Source organism: Scomber japonicus, chromosome 6 (genome assembly GCF_027409825.1).
Source record: "Scomber japonicus isolate fScoJap1 chromosome 6, fScoJap1.pri, whole genome shotgun sequence".
NCBI classification, from domain to species: domain Eukaryota; kingdom Metazoa; phylum Chordata; class Actinopteri; order Scombriformes; family Scombridae; genus Scomber; species Scomber japonicus.
In genome coordinates, this window is record NC_070583.1 from 1,545,903 (window position 1) to 1,566,283 (window position 20,381).

The 20,381-nt window shown below is 44.3% G+C and overlaps 1 protein-coding gene across 1 annotated transcript in view; it reads left to right on the forward strand.

The window, feature by feature from the left end:
• The window catches only part of fat3a (FAT atypical cadherin 3a), a 194,875-nt gene that overhangs the window by 153,578 nt on the left and 20,916 nt on the right, over positions 1–20,381 (forward strand). The window contains exons 16-21 of the mRNA XM_053320639.1: positions 11,188–11,580; positions 11,701–11,915; positions 13,022–13,159; positions 15,387–15,530; positions 16,155–16,352; positions 16,883–17,684. Coding sequence (XP_053176614.1) covers positions 11,188–11,580; positions 11,701–11,915; positions 13,022–13,159; positions 15,387–15,530; positions 16,155–16,352; positions 16,883–17,684 — 1,890 coding nt within the window. The remainder of the gene's footprint in view (positions 1–11,187; positions 11,581–11,700; positions 11,916–13,021; positions 13,160–15,386; positions 15,531–16,154; positions 16,353–16,882; positions 17,685–20,381) is intronic.

A 20,381-nucleotide genomic window follows, 5' to 3' on the forward strand; every position in this document is an offset into this window, starting at 1 on the left:
GCCCCCCTTGTGATGAGGTCGGCAATGTTCTGTCTTCCTTCGACCCACCCCCAGCTATCTACTGATCCAGCCTTTTGGATTTCTCCAATCCAGTTTGCGAAAAATGTCTGATAGCCATAGCTATCCTTCTGGATGGCTCCCAGGATTGTCTGACTATCGACAAAATGGATCCACCGATCGACCTGGATATAGCAGTGCTTCTCGAAGTATGTCTTCAGGCGGCATGCAAAGACAGCCCCGCACAGCTCTGCTTTAATGACATCACCTTTCTGGTCTAGGGGAGTGAGTTTGGCCTTTGATTCAACCAGCTTCACTACGACTCCACCTTCTGTCTTCCACCGTAGGTAAAGAACAGCTCCGTAGGAAGCTTCATTGCCATCGGAAAATGTAATCCCCATTGGGCGACCTATAGCTCCATGGGGTGTGAGGCTCCTGTTGAATCTAAGCTGGCCAAGCCTCACATACTGCTCGAACAGTTGTATTGCAGCCTCTCGAAGACGTGGCGAAAGAGGATTGTCCCAGGTGTCCTTGGTGAGATGGTCTCTTCCTGCTTCCTGAAAGGACTCTCTTATGAGCATCACTCCTCGTTGCTTGGCAGGAGAGGCCAGGCCAATGGGGTCATAGAACCCTGCAATCTGACTCAGCAGTATGCGTGGGGTTAGAGGGTCGGGGGTGCTGCCTCTGATCTCATCCTCCCGTAGATCCAGACCGGTCCTCATCTTTCCTCGCCTTCTTGAAAAGTTCACCGACGTCAGCACACGGAGTTTGTCAGATTCGGGTTCATATCCCAATCCCAATGCCTTATTCTCCTCATCCCGCATCTGGTTTGGGAGTATCAGGATCTTGGGCTCTGTTGACCTGCTGTTGCTGGGGTCAGTGGGTTTCTCACTCCTCCCACTTTGGCCTGTCAGGACCCAGGGCTTAAGAGAGAAGCCACCTGCTTTCAGGATCTTTTCCATTCCTTTGGTCATCCTAATTAGAGTTTGGAGGTCATCATGCAAGGTCAAGACATCGTCCACATAGCAGTCCTCTGTTAGGATCCGCCACTCTTCAACCATGGATGTGAACTGAGGTAGGTTTGGCATGGCAATCTGAGCGATGCATCCGGCAGGCTTGTCGCCGATGTTAACCCTGACGACAGCAAACACACCGATTTCATCTTCGGGGTTATCCCTCCAAAGGAATCGATGGAGGTGGACCTCTTCGTCCTTCAGCCACACAGAATTATACATTTTCTTCACATTACCAAGGGCAGCATACAATCTGCTCCTGAATCTCAGCAGGACACCTCGGATTGGGTTGAGGACATCTGGGCCTTTGTGCAGGAGGTTGTTCAGGCTCAACCCTTTAAACTCCTGACTACTATTCCAGACTATCCTCACTGGCGTTGAGCTAGAATGAGGATTTGGGGCAACTAGATGGCTGATGTACCAAATTGGGCCGTTCCAGCCCTCAATCTCTTCCTTTGTGAGCTTGATGGCTGCTCCTCTTGATACCATCTCATGGATCTGCTCTCCATATGCCGCTTTCCACACAGGTTCTCTTGCCAGCCGAGCCTCGGTGTTCTTGAAGGTAGCTTCCACTGCTCGGCGGTTATCCGGTAGAATCGCTGGGCTTACCTTCCATGGGTAGGCCGCATCCCAGTGTGGGGCGTTGCTGTGTTTGTCTGCTAGCTCTTTTCTAAGTCCCTTTCTTCTCCAAGGGTCATCTCTTTGCCTCCCGGAGGACACTTGCTGCACTTGCAGCTCCCACATTTCGGATCACACGCTGCTCCAATACTATCCCACTTGAACCACTCAAACATCTCTTTACTTGTGGCAGTGGTGCTGCTGAGGGTCACTTCTTCCATCCTCATTGGGTCTTCACTCGGGTCTTTAGTGTCCACAAGGACCTCCTTGTACACCCTCGAAGAGGTCCTCATAGACCTTGCAAAGTGAGTCTCAGACTGGTGCAGCGTTAGGTCGACCACCTCAAAGAGATCGGGGTGAGTACCGCCAACGGTTTTGCCCAATGGGCCGTCCCAGAGAACCAGATCTTCCTCCGACTTGACCGGCTGTGGAACTAGACGACCTTCCCTGTGGCTGATCAGAAGATCGATCTTCTCAGGGCGGACCAGCTCCTCTGCACCGACGTCAGGAAAGATCTTTTGCAGTTGCTGCGGAGTGACATGCTGACTTATCTCTGCAATACTTTCCAGGCCGTAGCAGAGTAGCTTGTATTCCATTACAGTCCCCTTGATGGTCTTCACTCTTAGCCGCAAGGAGTACCTCTTGGTTGTGACGGTCATCCCTCCACAGAAAACACAACACATACTATTACTGTTACTACTACTGCTAGTCTTATTCATAAGAAACCCTTTGTAAGAGCAAGGTGCTGAAAGAGCATTCATTTTAAAAAGATGATACAATTCAAAATCACTGTTAAACAAGGCTGCATCACACATTTATTTTTTTATTTTTATTATTAAAGGATAATTATGGTATATTACAACTTCAGGCTCATTTTCATAGTTCATGATGATTCTATTTTCACTCTCTTCTTATTTCTACTAACCAAGTTCTTGATTGAGATCTGACAACATAGTAATTATTCTTCAAGACGTCCAGTGTGTCAAGAAAAATTAAGAAGAACAAAACCATCAATCAAACAATGCCTGCAGGTTCGGCCAATTTATTTTGAACAGAACAAAAATTGGCCAAAGCTACTACATTATCGTGGTGGAGGGGTTTGCGTGTCCCAATGACCACAGGAGCTCAGTTGTCGGGGGCTTTTATGCACCTGGTAGGGTCTCCCATGGCAAACAGGTCCGGGGGGAGGGCCCAGACAAAGGGTAGCTCAAAAAGACCCCTTATGATGAGTTCTATGAATGGTTTTACGTGTCACTCACCCGGACGTGGGTTACCAGGGCCCCCCCTGGAGCCAGGCCTGGGGGTAGGGCTTGGTGGCGAGTGCCTGGTGGCCGGGCCTTCTCCCATGGGCCCCGGCTGGGCACAGCCCGAAAAGGGGACATGGGACCCCCCTCCCACAGACCCACCACCAGTGGGGGGGGCCAAAGGGGTTGGTACATAGAGGGCTGGGTGGCAGCCGGGGACGGGGACCTTGGCGGTCCGACCCTCAGCTGCAGAAGCTAGCTCTAGGGACATGGAACGTCACCTCTCTGGTGGGGAAGGAGTCTGAGCTGGTTGAGAAGTTCTGACTCGATATAGTTGGCCTCACCTCGACGCACAGCAAGGGCTCTGGAACCAGTCTTCTCGAGAGGGGTTGGACTCTCTTCCACTCTGGAGTTGCCACTGGTGCCGGGCAGGGTTGCAATACTTATTGCCCCCCGGCTTGGTGCCTGTATGCTGGGGTTTACCCCGGTAGACGAGAGGGTAGAATCCCTCCACCTTCGGGAGGGGGGACGGATCCTGACTGTTGTCTGTGCCTATGGTCCAAACAGCAGTTAAGAATATCCACCCTTCTTGGACTCCTTGGAGGGGGTGCTGGAAAGTACTCCCTCTGGGGATTCCCTCATTCTGCTGAGGGACTTCAACACCCATGTTGGCAGCGACAGTGAGACCTGGAGGGGTGTGATTGGGAGGAACGGCCCCCCCGATCTGAACACGAGTGGTGTTCGGTTATTGGACCAGGCACTTGGCACCAGGACACCCTAGGCCGCAGTTTGATGATTGACTTCGTAGTTGTGTCATCGGATTTGCAGCCGCATGTCTTGGACACTAGGGTCAAGAGAGGGGCGGAGCTGTCAACTGATCACCACCTGGTGGTGAGTTGGCTACGATGTGGGGGAGGATGCCGGTCAGACCTGACAGACCCAAACGTATTGTGAGGGTCTGCTGGGAACGTCTGACAGAGTCTCCTGGCAGAGAGAGTTTCAATTCCCACCTCCAGGAGAGCTTCGACCAAGTACCGGGGGAGGCGGGGAACATTGAGTCCGAGTGGACCATGTTCCATGCCTCCATTGTTGAGGCAGCAATCCCCGAACCCGCTGGTGGACACCGGCGGTGAGGGATGCCGTCAAGCTGAAGAAGGAGTCCTATAGGACCTTATTGGCCTGTGGGACTCAGGAGGAGCAGTGTGGTTTTCTACCAGGTTGTGGAATTGTGGACCAGCTCTACACCATCTACAGGATCCTTGAGGGTACATGGGAGTTTGCCCAACCAGTCCACATGTGTTTTGTGGACTTGTAGAAGGCATTCGACCGTGTCCCTCGGGGAGTCCTGCGGGGGGTTCTCCGAGAGTATGGGTTATTGGACCCCCTGATATGGGCCGTGCCAGAGCTTGATCTGCATTGCCGGCAATAAGTCAGACTTGTTTTCAGTGAGGGTTGGACTCCGCCAGGGCTGCCCTTTGTCACCGATCCTGTTCATAATTTTTATGGATTTTAAAAATTTCTAGGCGCAGTCAAGGCGTTGAGGGGGTCCAGTTTGGTGACCTCAGTATTGGGTCACTGCTTTTTGCAGATGTGGTCTTGTGGGCCTCATCAGACCGTGACCTCCAACTCTCACTAGATTGGTCCGCTGCCGAGTGTTCAGCAGCCGGGATGAGAATCAGCACCTCCAAATATGAGTCCATGGTTCTCAATCAGAAAAGGGTGGAATGCACTCTCCGGGTTGGGGAGTTCAAGTACCTCGGGGTCTTGTTCACGAGTGAGGGAAGGATGGAGCGTGAGATCGACAGGCAGTTAGGGGTGGCATCTGCAATAATGAGGACTCTGCACGGATCCATCGTGGTGAAGAGGGAGCTGAGCCGAAAGGCAAAGCTCTCGATTTACCAGTCGATCTTCGTTCCTACCCTCACCTATGGTCATGAGCTTTGGGTATTGACCGAAAGAACAAGATCATGGGTACAAGCGAAATAAGCTTCCTCCGTAGGATGGCTGGGCTCTCCCTTAGAGCTCAGTTATCCGGAAGGAGTTTGGAGTAGACCCGCTGTTCCTCCATGTCGAGAGGAGCCAGATGAGGTGGCTCGAGCATCTAGTCAGGATGCCTCCCGGACGCCTCCCTGGTGAGGTGTTCAAGGCACGTCCCACCGGTAGGAGACCCCGGGGAAGACCCAGGACACGCTGGGATGAGCTGGACACAGTGGCTGGGGAGAGGGAAGTCTGGGCTTCTCTACTTAGGCTGCTGCCCCCGCGACCCTGGATAAAGCGGAAGAAGACGGTACAGTACGGTAGAAAATTAAGTTGATCCAAACCGTCCTTTCTAAAGATTCATCACAGTTTCCAGACCAGCTTCCTCCTTATTCAGCTTCAGTGCAGAAGCTGAGTGTTGGTGATGCTGAGTGTGAGGAGACACAGAAAATGAGTTTTATGAAACAGAACTTAACACAATTCTTTCAATCTGGGTCAGATCTGAGTGCGCATGCGACTGATGTAGACGGATTTCTTCAGTGCTCCTCTCCGCGACTCAAATAATTGTCTTTATACCGCATCTTTTTGGTTCACTACACTGTAAGTGTAGGTATATATCTTCCTAAGGACCATAACGAACCGGAAATCCACCATGCCGAAGCCTAACACCTCCAGCAAGGCTAAAACCACCGATAGCCAACCCACTGGAGCCAGCAGAGCTAACGCCATTAGCTGTAATGTTAGCCATGCTAGCGACTCTCCCACTAAGCTGAACGCGCCTCCGGATAAAACCTATGATATGTGTAAGGAGCTGTGCAAAGATGTATCAGAGTCGGTCCTGCGCTGCATTAATGAACGTTTTGATGCCTTTGAGGCTAAGTTTCAGTCACTCTCAGCCATGCAGGCCGACCTACAAGCCCGGATGGTTGACCAGGAAGGAGCTTCCAGCAACCTTGACATTCGCATGTCGGCACTCGAGACAAAGTGCGCAGAGCTGGCGGGACAAAACGCTCAACTTCGCAACAAGGTGCTTGATCTGGAGGCTCGCTCCCGGCGGCACAACATTAAAATCGTGGGGATAGCGGAAGGTGAGGAAGAAGGCAAGCCTACGGAGTTTGTATCCAGGCATATCCCCGAACTGCTTGGCGAGGAACACTTTCCGCAACCAGTTAAAGTTGATAGGGCGCACCGATCCCTCCAGCCGAAACCAGCCACCGGCGCCAGACCGCGTACCATCCTGGCACGCATTCATCATTTCCAAGAGAAGGAACTGATTCTTCGCCTTGGTCGACAACAGTCCATGGAGCATAGGGGAGGCACGGTCCTTATCTTCCCGGACTACACCAGCGAGGTCATGGCCCAACGTCGCGCCTTTAAAGAAGTGCTACAGGCTCTGTGCGAGAAAGGAATAAAACACAGCCTACGCTACCCGGCTAAGCTGTATGTTTACCCCCAAGACGGTGGAGAACCCAGGGTCTTCACGGACGCGACGAAAGCGGCGAGATCCCTGGAGAAAAACAATGCACGAGAAGGAGAGTAGACTGACGTACTTTTCACTCAATTCACGGCTGTGCCAAGGTGAGGCAACTATTCAGTGCAGCTGAACTGCCATTTGTAACATCGGGACTCTTTACAGGCTATTGTTTATTTATATATGTGTTATCACTATGGCCCATTTAAAATTGCTGCCATGTCCACACAGCCTGAGATGCTGATATTGTTTAAGGCTTATTTCGCGGTATCATACAGTTCAAGTTATTACAGTGTTGCGGGGAGGAGCTGGTGGTAATAGTTTAGTAGTTACCTGCCCAGCAGCTCCTTTGATTTAATAATGGGATGCTATGTGCCAGGTTCCAGTAGGCGCAAGGCGGGGTGGGAGGGAGGGAGAGAGAGAGGAACTCTGTTCTGTTCTGTTCTTCTCCTCTGTTTGGTTGTTTGTTTTCTTTTATATGGTCAGTGCCTTACTTTATGTCACTTGGTTGTATCTCTGTCCTGTGGAATGGACAATATATTTGTAAAATGACACACTATTAATGAATAGAGTGGTGAAATTTGTGAGCTTTAATGTAAATTGTTTAAACGGACCAGTCAAACGGGAAAGGGTCTTAACACACTTGAAGAAACTGAAAATTGACATTGCCTTTATACAAGAAACCCATTTGACTACATTGGAACATAAGAAATTGAAAAGGGATTGGGTAGGACACGTAATATCATCATCTTTTAACTCTAAAGCTAGGGGAGTAGCTGTTTTAATAAATAAGAACACTCCTGTAACGTTTGGAGAAACTGTTGTTGATACGCTGGGGAGGTATGTTTTAGTGAACTGTCAGATTTACTCAGAACCCTGGACTCTCTTAAATCTATACGCTCCTAATTACGATGATGATGTATTTGTTCAAGATATATTCTTAAAGGTGTCAGGGGGAGGGAAAAATATTCTTATAGGGGGTGATTTTAATTTCTGTTTGGACCCTCTCCTAGATAAGTCAGCTTTGTCAGTGTCTAAATCTAAAGCAGCTAAAATTACCATAGAATTCATGAAGGAACTAAACTTAATTGATGTGTGGAGACAAATGCACCCTCAAACCCGAGATTACTCCTTTTACTCTGGTCGCAATAACTCTTTTACTCGTATTGATCTTTTCTTGATGTCGACGCAGCTAGTTCACAGGGCAGTAAAATCTGAGTACTTATCTAGAATACTATCAGATCACTCACCCCTGACCCTATCCATTTATATGCCAGAAAAGGCTACAAGTACATATAGATGGCGTCTAAACCCTACTCTCCTCCAAAAACCGGATTTTTGCAAATTCATAAGGGATCAGATTGGGCTGTTCTGTGAAACAAATTGTGCCTCTTCCCCCAATAGTTTCATATTATGGGACACGCTAAAGGCCTTTTTAAGAGGACAAATAATCTCTTACACCAAAAGTATCAAAAAGAAGTACATGGCAGAATTAGAAGAATTGGAAACAGACATTTTAAAACTAGAAAAAGAATTTCAACAATCCAAATCTAAGGACGTACACCAGTTGTTAGTAAATAAAAAGCTTCAATATAATACTTTACATACTTATAAAATTGAAAAGAACATTTTGAGAAGCAAACAAAAATATTACGAATTGGGGGAGAAGGCACACAAAATTCTGTCTTGGCAACTAAGAAGAGAGGAAAGTTCTAGGACATCATATAACCCAACCGAAATTAATGACTCATTCACACAATTATATACATCAGAACCACCAGAAAGCCTGAGTAACATTGATGACTTCCTGTCCACAATTGAACTGCCCAAACTTGGTCAGGAAGACCGAAATAGTCTTGATTTACCTTTCACATTAAAAGAAATTGAAAAGGCTCTGGGCTCCTTACAAGCAGGTAAATCACCGGGAGAAGATGGGTTTCCTCCAGAATTTTACAGGGAATTCAAGGACTTACTCCTCCCACTTCTTATGGATGTCATCAATTTAGCCTCTGAGACTCAAACACTCCCTGATTCATTCTCTATAGCCATAATTACTGTGATTCATAAAAAAAATAGAGATTCATTGAAGTGCTCTTCATATCGGCCAATTTCATTGTTAAATACTGACTACAAATTGATTTCAAAAGCCATGGCAAACAGAATTGGTCATTACCTGCCTCAACTAATAAATGCAGACCAATGTGGCTTTATTTCAAAGCGCTTCTCAGCTAATAATCTGTGTAGACTTTTTAATATCATTCACTTAGCAAAATCTGAAATGGAACCCAGTATAGCTGTGGCTTTGGATGCTGAAAAGGCCTTTGATAGGTTAGAGTGGCCCTTTTTATTTAAAGTGTTGGCCAAGTTTGGGTTCGGCCAGTCACTTATTAATTGGGTTCAGACTCTCTACCATAAACCCCAGGCAAAAGTCAGCACCAATGGGCAGGCATCAACTACATTTCATTTGAGCAGGTCGAGTCGACAGGGATGTCCTTTGTCCCAAGCACTCTTTGTCCTAGCAATAGAGCCTTTAGCTGAGGCAATAAGACAGGATCCTGATATTAAGGGCTTTCAGGCGGGTCAAACGGTTCATAAGATTAACCTCATGGCAGATGATATTATTTTATACTTAAAAGACCCTTGTAATTCTCTCTCTAAATTACAAATAATATTAAATACCTATGGCAATATCTCAGGCTATAAGGTGAATCTGGAAAAAAGTGAAATTATTCCATTGACAAATTTTGATCATTCTAACCTCCAGTGTACGAGTCCATTCAAATGGCCTATAGATGGCATAAAATACCTGGGGATAATGGTAGACAATAACCTAAAGCACTTATATAAATTGAATTATCTCCCACTGCTTGGTAAGATTGAAGATGATTTGTCTAGGTGGATGGGTTTGCCGCTTACCTTAATTGGCAGAGTTAATTGTATTAAAATGAATATACAACCGAGATTGCAATATCTGTTCCAATCCCTGCCCATTCCATTACCACAATCGTTTTTTAAATCTCTCAATGGACATGTTAGGCAATTCATATGGAATTGTAAAGTGCCCCGGATATCCATGGCAAAGTTAACATGGGACTATGGTTCAGGGGGACTTCGGCTCCCCAGTTTTAAAGACTACTACTTGGCAGCTCAGATGAGGTTCATTTCCTCCTTTTTTCAGGACAGTGACACCCCTTCTTGGGTACAAATCGGACTACACCTCCTAAAAGAAGACACCCATGGACACTTCATTTATAAGTACAATCCTGGAACCATTATCAAGAGGACACATAACCCCATACTGAGGCACCTGATCAATGTCTGGTATGAGGTCCATAAAAATATGGCATTGAAGGTGGGCTTGTCACCTAAAACGCCTTTAACGCAAAATGAACTCATACCCATGACTCTGGACAATAAGATTCTGGATATATGGCATGTGAAAGGAATCCATCACTTGGAAGACTGCTTTGACAAGGGACTTTTAATGTCATTTGAACACCTGAAGAGGAAATATAGCTTGCCCAATCAGACTTTCTTTTGTTATCTTCAGATAAGATCCTTCCTGAGGGCTAATCTAGGCCCTGAAATGATATTGCCTGTCATGAATGATATTGAGAAATTTCTCTATGAAGGGAACACATGTAAATTCATTTCTAAAATGTATCACCTGTTGATGAATAAGGGTCAGAAACCAGGCTTGCATAAGTCTAGACTGAAATGGGAGTCAGATCTTGATGTTGCAATTGATGAGCAGTTATGGGCAGATTTATGTCAAAACAGCTCATCAGCTACTATCAACGCCCGGTATAGACTGATTAACTATAATTTTTTACATCAGCTTTATCTTACCCCAGAAAAGCTACACTCGTTCAAAAATGACCTGTCAGATAAGTGCTTCAGATGTAAAACTGAAGTGGGTTCCTTTCTGCACTGTACCTGGCAATGTACTAAAGTGAGGCCTGCACCAAGTACTTAATGTAGTTGTTTGTACTAACTTCACACACTGACTGTATGTTGTTGTTTTATTTTTTTATTTTTTTTTATTTTATTTTTTTTCCTCCCCTGGTGGAGAGGGTTGGGGGGCTGTATCTTTCTTTCTTTCTCTTGTTGTATCTATGTCTATACTGTTGGTATATTATACAAAACTGAAAATAAAATAATCAAAAAAAAAAAAAAAAAAATCTGGGTCAGATCTGTGTCAAATGTGTGTGTTAACTTTGGCAAGCTAGATAAAAATACTATTAAAATCCATTATTATGGGGGTTGAGCACCCGCCCCATGTGTTGAGGCTATAGTCCTCGTTGCAGGCGACCCCGGTTCGAATCCCGCGCAGAGAGGTCTTATCCTGCGTGTCATTCCCCCTCTCTCTGCCTCCTGTTTCCTATCTCTACTGTCCTGTACATTAAAGGCAAAAAAGCCAGAAAAAATATACTTTAAAAACAAAATCCATTATTATGTGAAGAATTGTCAAACAGAAGGCCTCAGCATGTGCCTACAGGAAAATGTGTGTCTACCTGTTGTTAAGGTGGGTTGCAAGCCTGAAACCATTGCTTCTTCCTGACTGCTTCCCCCTGTTTCTCTGATCTCTTTCCCTTTGGCAAGTCTCTCCATGAGGGCATTCATAGTTTTGTTCTTGGTGAGACAGAATTAATTGTTTGATGAATGCAAAAAAACAAGAGCTGGAGACGAAGTACTAACCCTGCATACTTACACATGTGTAGGTGTCATTGTCTGTGTCAAAATGTGTCACCAGTCATACAGGTGCTTTTGAGACACATTTACAGTCCAACAAACATGTGGTCTGAAGCATACTGAAGGGTTTAAATTTCTGATGTGTACTTGACCCTTTCTTTGTCTGTCTATGCAGCTGGTCCAGGCCGTGTAGTGGTCTACTCTCTGGCAGACTCTGCTGGAGGTTCCTTCTCCATCGACAAATCCTCAGGCATCGTGGCCCTGGAACGCATCCTCGACCGCGAGGTCCAACCGGCTTATCAGATAACAGTCTGTGCGTCTGACCAGGGTTCACCGCTGCCCCTCTCCTCATTGGTCAATGTCACGATCACTGTGCTAGACATCAATGACAACCCGCCGGTGTTTGAGCGACGTGATCAGCTGGCGACAGTGCCTGAGGATGTGGGAGTAGGCACTGAGGTTCTCAGAGTTTACGCTGCCAGCAAGGACATTGGGACCAATGCTGAGATTACCTACAGTATTCGATCAGGCAACGAGCACGGAAAGTTCCATATTCACTCACTGACTGGTGAGTGTGTGTGCTAACCACATCTGTGTACATACAGTATATATACACACATATATATTCTACCCTTTGTATGTATTCAAATGTGTATCTCTGTTCTTTTTCTCTGCTCACCTTCCTCAGGTGCCATTTCAGTTGCCCAGTCTCTGGACTATGAGACCTGCAGGGACTACTTCTTGACAGTGGAGGCTCGTGATGGCGGTATGCCACCTCTGAGTGCCATTACTACAGTGAACATAAACCTAACAGATGTCAATGACAATGCACCCATGTTCAGCCATGACCTCTACACTGCAGTGGTGTCAGAGGATGCCACCATTGGAGAGTCTGTAATTCAGGTAGGTTGGTGTCAGAGTCAGCTTGAGGATGGAAGTGTTGTTCAGTCTGTCAGTCCAACACCTTTCATCCAGAACTAGATATATTTACAGCTACAGTAATGACTATATGTTCATTCAATTTGATATGAATGTTCATATTATGCAAACCATGCCATCATCACCGATAAAATTCCCCTCGACCATCACTCTCCTAAAGGCTGGATGTCCGTTAAATTAGCTTTTTCTATCCCCACCACAGAGGATAAATCCTTCCATTTTGGGGGAGCCACTGACCTTTTGCCTGGCACCAAAATTTCCACCTTTACACAAGAAATGCCAGAATCTAATTGCTATGACATTTACTGAGCAAATTCCTGCTCACCAGAGGATGAGCCTTTCCCATTTCAGACACTGAGAGCTGTTCTGTTGCAAAGCTTGAGGCACAACCAACTCACAATTAATAATTATATATTCTCTGGTCTTATAATTTTACAGTAAATGTATAAACTTAAATACATAATAACTGCAGCTGATCAGGAGTACAATAAACAACTCTCTCAGGATATTTAATACATTAAAACTGTATTGGCAGAATTGGTTCATTTGACTGATATGGATTCAGTAGGAACACATTTATTGACAAAGTAATGAACATTGGAATGATAAAATAACTTACCTGTTGGGTCTGCATGTACACCAGTCAGTAGAATTAAGGTTAAGCTCTGTAAATATTGCAGTTGCTGCTGCACAGTCTTCTGTCTTCTCTAAATGTATAAAACCTACCCTGTTTTACATTAAAGAAATTGCATTCAACAACAAAAATATTGTTGGCCTAAGAACACAGAACTGTTAAGTTTGGCTCAAGTCAAACTAAAAAAAACTGAACGGACTCCAAACGTGAACATCAGAGTCCCTGTATCCGTAGAAACCATGTGTGTTGGCAGGTTGACAGAGGAGACATTCAGCACAGAGAAGGATGATACCGTATTTGTGCAGCGCATTATGAATCTGTGATTTATGAATAAAAAACATTTCAGTTCATGTTTTTATATTGGAAAGGGACAAGTAGTCAAAATATGTGACTGTCCCTGACAATATGTGACACGCATGTGTGTGTGTGTTTGCAGTTGGTAGCAGAGGATGTGGACAGTCAGCTGAATGGAGCCATCCTTTATTCCATTGTCAGTGGGGACCGAGACAACCAGTTCTTCATTGACCCACTCAGTGGGGTCATCAAGGTCAACAAGCAACTGGACCGTGAGACAGTGAGGAGACACACACACATACACATGCACAATTCTCTCTAAAAATAGATCAGAGCCTGCAGAGAGTCACATATAGCATACTTTTTCAAATGCTTCTTTTTCCTAGTGTGTCATGATGGTAACAGCACTGCTTCACCTTGCTGCTGCTTAGACACAGTGGTAGCAGCAACTATCTTAAAGCATGTCAAGAAAAACAAAGTGTTCATTGAGAGTTGTCGAATCATATTACATAAAAACATAAAAACAATACCAATTCGCTGCCAATAGAAACCAATTAGAGAGAAGCCTCAGGTCACCTGCATGTCAAAAGTTAAAGGACCTGTACACTCACTCATGTGGACAGTTCCCTTCACCCAGAAATATATGTGTTTGCACAGAAATGAACCAAAACAACTTTGAAGACAACATAGACCAATTTTAATCTACATTTTATTGCAAATTGTATATTTTACTATCTATTGGCCAGCCACCACTGCCTGTTATATTTGAACACAAAACAGATTTTTGATAATGGTATCACTGTTGGGCGGCTGTGGGTCAGGAGGTAAGGCAGTCGCCCACTGATTTGGCGGTTTGATTCCCGGCTCCTCCAGTCCACATGCCAATGTGTTCTTTGGCAAGATATTTAACCCCAAATTGCTCCTGATGGCTGCACCAATGGTGTGTGAATGTGTGTGTGTGAATGCATCTCCATACAGTGTTGGACAGACAGTTTATGAAATGAGTGAATACCTGCAGATTGTGAGCTTTGATTGATGCCCATCTTTGCATGTTGGAAGCTGATGAGCTCGCTGGGAACTGGTTTGTTATGAGATGGATCCCTGACCAGATGGCAACTAATCACACTTGAACACAAAACAAACACACAAAGCAGCCCTGAATATCTTTCACATGGAGCTCTTTAATTTGCTACAGCAATAAATGTGGAAGGCATGAACACTCTTGCCTTCTTCTCCCATCTCCTCCTCTGAGCTGTTTTTCATCCCTTTCCTTCTTCCTCGTCTTTTTTTTCTCTGCAGTGCTTGAAAACTTCAGAAATGTTCAGATTCTATCATAAAGTATTCATGAGTGCAGTCCATGAGCAGTGTGAGCGTGCTCAGAGTGTTGGGGCGTGTGGGGGATCAAAGCTTTTGGCAGATGAAAGTGTGTTTGGGGTTATCACACAGAGAGCAGCAATGCTGCAATGCTGATGTGTCCGTCCATGTGTCTGTGCACTAATACTTGTGTGTGTATGTCTTTACATAGGTCTCCTCCTGTTTCCATACAGGTTCTCTCTCTCCTCTCTCTCTCTCTCTCTCTCTCTCTCTCTCTCTCTCTCTCTCTCTCTCTCTCTCTCTCTCTCTCTCTCTCTCTCTCTCTCTCTCTCTCTCTTTCTTTCTCTCTCTCTCTGCTAAGCAGGTCACAGTTGTTTACTAGTGAGGTTTTTTTGTTTCTGCTTTTACATTCCTCCTCAGAATTGCTTCATTAGCTCTTTATTTTTTAGCAATATGAAGAAACAGAAGAACATCCTGCAGCATCTTTATAGTAGACTGAGCAGCATGCCAGCGGAACAAGGAGTGTGTGTGCGGCTACTTTAGGGGGCTATTTTAGACTAAAGACCAGTTGACTGGGGACAGCTTGTCCACTTTGGGACAAAAGCCATGTCAATTGGTGAAACATGTATTTTTGGGTCAGTGGTTACAGTTAGGATAAGTCCATGTAATGTCCCCAAAAGTGACCTCAGCTGACTCAACCTCAGCTGTCGGAAGCTCTGAAAAACTATTAATGGGCATTATATTTTGCGTGTGTGTTTGAGTGTGTGATATACATATGCCAATAAATAGGTGCTCTGTTTGAAGTCTGTCATCTCAGAGCACAGTTTGGCAGATCAAAGGTTTGAATAAATCAATTTATCTGCAGCCCTGAGATGTTTTGTTTAACATCTAATGTTATATAATCTAGGAAGACAACAGGAATGAATAGGAGGAAAATCATGAGGGCATGTATACACCCAGGGAATCATTCCTTTTGATTGTGATAACCTGTCCTGTCCTCTACCGCCACCCTCAGGACAAACTTTTCAACCCCAACACTCTTAAGAGTCAGTCAAATCATCAGTATGTTGTTTGCCCAGCATTTTTGCAATGTCCATGACACCCTCTAGGGCCTTGTCATGTTTTCTACCAGAGATTATGGACTCAAAGCACATGGTTGCTATCTGCTGATTTCATTGTCTCTGTCATTCCAGGTTCCAAGCTACTCTCTGGCCATCAGAGGCCTAGATAGTGGAGTTCCACCCATGTCATCCACTGTGATGGTCAACATAGACATCTCTGACATCAACGACAATTCTCCCACCTTCTCTCCGGCCAACCTCACCACTGTCATACAGGTAAACCTAATGATTGAGATCATCTTCATTAAGACCAAACAATGTGATGAAAACCAGCTTGAGTTCACATAGTTTGGTCATTATTGTTATTGGAATAAAAAAATATTGCACATTTTGCAAGTATATTTTTTTCATATTATTATGATGATAATGTTAGTAATTAAGTGGGACATAAATTAAAGGCACTCACTGATCATGATATGTAGTTAGTTCTACCAACAGTTTTATTGCAGAATGTTTTATTTTTGTAAGTAGCAACTGTTTTTTTCCTGTCAAAGTCAGTCATTGGTAGTCCTTAGTTAACTAGCCAGGAAGATGGATGTATAAAGTTGTATTTATGCCCTCAATAATGCCGGTGTTAACGAGTCAAATGTTCAGGTTATATAACAGAAGATTCAGTCTATGTTTTGACATCACTATGGACAAGAGGTCCTGCAGCTTCCCAGCTTTGATAATGGCTGGAGACCTTTCCTGCGTGTCATCCTCCCTGCTTTCACCCCTCATATTTTCAATGCGTTGATCTCGTTGGTCTTGTTAACTTTGAAATTGCCAAAACAAAGACCATATTGTTACCCTACATGATGTACCTCAAACAGGCAGATCTGGTTCTGTCTCCTCTTCCAGGAAAACAAGCCAATTGGCACTAGCATCCTACAGCTGTCTGTCATCGACCAGGACTCCTCCCATAATGGCCCACCTTTTGAATTCTACATTCTGTCTGGAAACGAAGGAGGAGAGTTTGTGCTGGAGAAAGATGGAACACTGGTGGCCAACCAGGTGTTCAGGAGGGACCTGGCAACTGAATATGCCATTCAGATACAGGTAGTCAACCTGCTATATAACCATCACACCTGCAGAGATGCTGTAGTCATTTTTCAGTGTCACAATAGTTTCAGAAATAGCTTTGTAAGTCAGTGAATGGCTTAAAAGTAAAAATATGAGAGTTTAAATAACATTACAATGGCAGCAGCTACCATAAGTAGATGCTGTTCTTCCTGGACAGAGAGAGGGCAGTTCCCTCAAATAAGCCAAACACACAATAAACCTCCAAACGAACTTTCAACTTTCAGGAGGAGTCAAAAAATGACGCTCCATGTGTTACTGATTCTCTCTTTTGACTCTTACCTTTCTTGCATTTCACACAGCACTTTGAAAAAACTTGAAACCCCTCCTCCCTCCTTTGTCCCACCCCCTCCACCCCATTTTAGAGTGCCATTACCTTATTTTAGCCTAAACAAAAAAATGTGTAAAAATGTAACAAAGGTAAGGGTAGCTTTAAGGACAATGTAGAGAAGTCAGCAAATAGAAATGTTTCTTTTCCTCCTACCTCAATTCTTCTCAATGTTCTTTAGGTGACAGACTCTGGGAAGCCACGTTTGTCCTCCTCCTCCATGCTTACAGTCAGGGTGATTGAGGAGAGCCTGCACCGCCCAGTGGCTCTGCCACTAGAGGTGCATATTGTCACCATGGAGGACGAGTTTCCTGGTGGTGTGATTGGCCAGTTGCATGCCACTGATGCCGACCCGTATGATGCATTGACCTTTGGCCATGCCCCCCCAGCCCAACGCAGTCTTTTTAAGATCAGTCCTCGTGATGGAAAGATCATTGCCCTTGGAGGGTTGGATGCAGGCAGATACTCCCTTAATGCCAGCGTTAGTGATGGCCGCTTTGCTGTGCCTGTGTCTGTAAGCGTGCATGTGGAGCAGGCGACCCCAGAGATGCTGCGTGAGGCAGTGACAGTGCGCTTTGAGAGCGTCATGCCACAAGACTTTGTAGCGTTGCACCTGAAAAGTGTGTTGAAGGTTTTGCAGCAGGCTGCTGCCTCACAACAGCAGGACACGCTGCACCTGCTCAGTCTGCAACCAGTTGGTGGGACAAAACAACTGGACATGCTTGTAGCTGTGGAAACAGCTGGGGGCGGGTACTACAAGGCAGCCTACCTTACCCAGAAACTCAGTGCGTCACGGCGGCGGCTGGAGGAGGTCCTCAGAGTGTCAGCTATTCTGGATAAGAACTGCTCAGGGCTGGATTGTCGCGGGGCACAGTGTGAGCAGAGCATCATCCTGGACTCACATAACCTGGCAACATACAGCACACCGAGGGTCAGCTTCGTCTCACCACGCTTCCACCGAACCTCACGCTGCACATGCACTGGTGAGCAATCTTAAAGTGCCATGGCCTTGTTTCTTAACCTACAGTGTGATCAAGTATTTACATATTTGTGGTGTTCCAAAAGGTTTCATAAGATTTAAAGAATAAGACAATCACTCCAGTGTATTTTGTACCTGGCTCTTCATCCTGTTGGCTGGTAGTAACACAATGGAGCTGTACTTTCCACTGAATCATGCTTTTAGTGAGGACAGACACAGAAGACCACCTTGTATTAACACGTGAGTTGTATTTTAATACTGTATCTGGACCAGGGGCAAAAAAAGTTACGACAGTGTATACGATGAGATCATCCAGACCACATCTAGAGGTGGATGATCACACTGTGACATAGCTAGGGGTAAATGGTATGTGTACAGAGTGCTCTCATTCTTAATGAAAATATATTCCCATCAAGTAGAATCTACAGTCAGCTGTCACTGATCAACGATCTCACCACTCGTTACATTTAGCAGCTGTTCTGAGGCTTTTGATCATATCATAGTTGTGTCATGATGGAGGTATCTACATTTATATTTTATCTGAAACGTTTAACTTTTCTACTTTTAAGCAAATGTGGATGAGAATATTTTAAAGTGTCAGACATAAAAAATGAAATTTTAATATCTACAATTCCATGACAACTGTCTATTACTGATAATGTGAATACTTGGCTGCTATATATCCCATGGATGCCTTTGGTTTGTCACATGGCCCTTGGCTTGTACACTATATGTGTAACTTACAATGCACCATGATTGTTGATTAGTTCAGATAAGGTATAAAAGCAAAAGTCTGCAATCAGATGTTAGTATCCAAATCAGAGGCTTACTAGGTAATTGAGTCAGATGTGTGCTGGTGCTAGAAGCAGATCATGGATGAGGCAAAAAGTTGAGGGCATCATTCTGTGCCACCTTGTATTCCATAAAAAATACACCTTAACATCCCTAGAGTCAGTAATGCTTATCTGCATAGCACATATCAATCAATCAATATTTATTTATGTAGCGCCAAATAAGATAAGAGAAGATATGGAAATGTGCAGTGTAACAGCAGCAAGTGGACAGTAAAAATGGAAGAGCATCAATAAGAAAGAATAAAGAACAATAAATAAGTAGGAAAAACAATAATAGGGGGTTACACACACATACACACATGCATGCATGCACACAAACACACAAAGTATAATTTTTTCAATCTTCAGACAGCTGAGGTCGAGGCTCAAGCTCATCTCTGCCAGTGCAGAGTGGAGTACTGGAGAGTACTAATGGGCTGTTTTCTCTTCAGAGAAGCTCATTTAATGCAGAGCTTTATTTCTGCCATGGCTCCACTCCACCAACAGCTACAACACTAATGGAATAATTAGTCATATTGGCAAAATGTGTATGTGTGTGTTAACTACAGGGAGGGGGTAGGTGTAAAGCTTCACATGATTCCAGGGACATCATGATGCACTTTATGCACAAAAAGTATCAAGGACATGGAAAGAAAACAACAGCTGCGATCATATTGAGTAAGATTGTACAGTGGGGATTTACTACCAGGAAATGAAATCTCATGACAAAATCTTTTACTACAAAACTGCAATTTTCTATTCCTTCATAATCTCTTTATTTCACCTACCAGTTATTGATTTGAGGCATTATTATTCATATTGGACCTGAGATCATTTACCTTTGATTCAAAATAGTAAGCAAAGTAATTGGCAGTATCTGCTGATTTTTTTCTATTTTTCTATTTGACCCACCAAGCAAACCACTGACTGTATGTCATATATGTTTTGAATTGTTTCTACATCCCTTAAAATCTGTTTTATAATACAGGATCTTTTTCTGACAAGGTTTCTGCATTTTCTATATAACGTAATATCTTAATCTAATCTTGACTAAAATGCTCCAGCTTTTGCTTAATCTCTGTGAGATATTGCTTCTTTGGCTTTAATGATACTTTTCCTTATGGGAGCATGGTGTTCAGCAACATCTGTAAACAATTTCATAAAACAGTCCACCGTACAATCCAATCATCCTCAACATTCAGTACACAAGGTCCCATGGAACAGCAGCCAAATCTCTAGTCTAAGTTTAAAAAATATATAATCAAAATTAGGGATGCTCAATATTGACTTTTCTGCCGATATCCGATATTCCGATACTGTCCATCTCTTAATTTCCGATACCGATATCACCCGATATCTATATATGCAGGCTTTTTACACTAAAACTGTTAGGTGACAACAAAACATATCTCCTATTGTTGAATTAACACATTATGCCTCATTTTATTGTGATGCTCCACTGGATGCAAACATAAATGCAACATGGCTTTCCACATATAAACACTGTAACAACAAACGTCTGTGAAAAATAAGAGAACTACTTCAACTTAAGTTATGAGAAAAAGTGCCAATATGGCACTGCCATATTTATTATGCTGCTTTGCAGTCATTGCAAATTGCAAGATTACTACCCGTAGGACACACTTTGAAATAGTTCCTAAACCACAGACATAAACCCTGTTTCTGGAAAGGTCCCGACCTTTACAGGAAGTCCTCTCACTCGGCCCTCTCAGCTGTTGTGTCTCCAGCAGAGACATTAGCATTTAGTTTCTCATCCACCTGATTAACTAAACTGTTCACATGCACATGAGTGATATGCAAACTTTTCTTTGACAAGTGTAAATTAATAGTCAGTGTGACTAGATTGC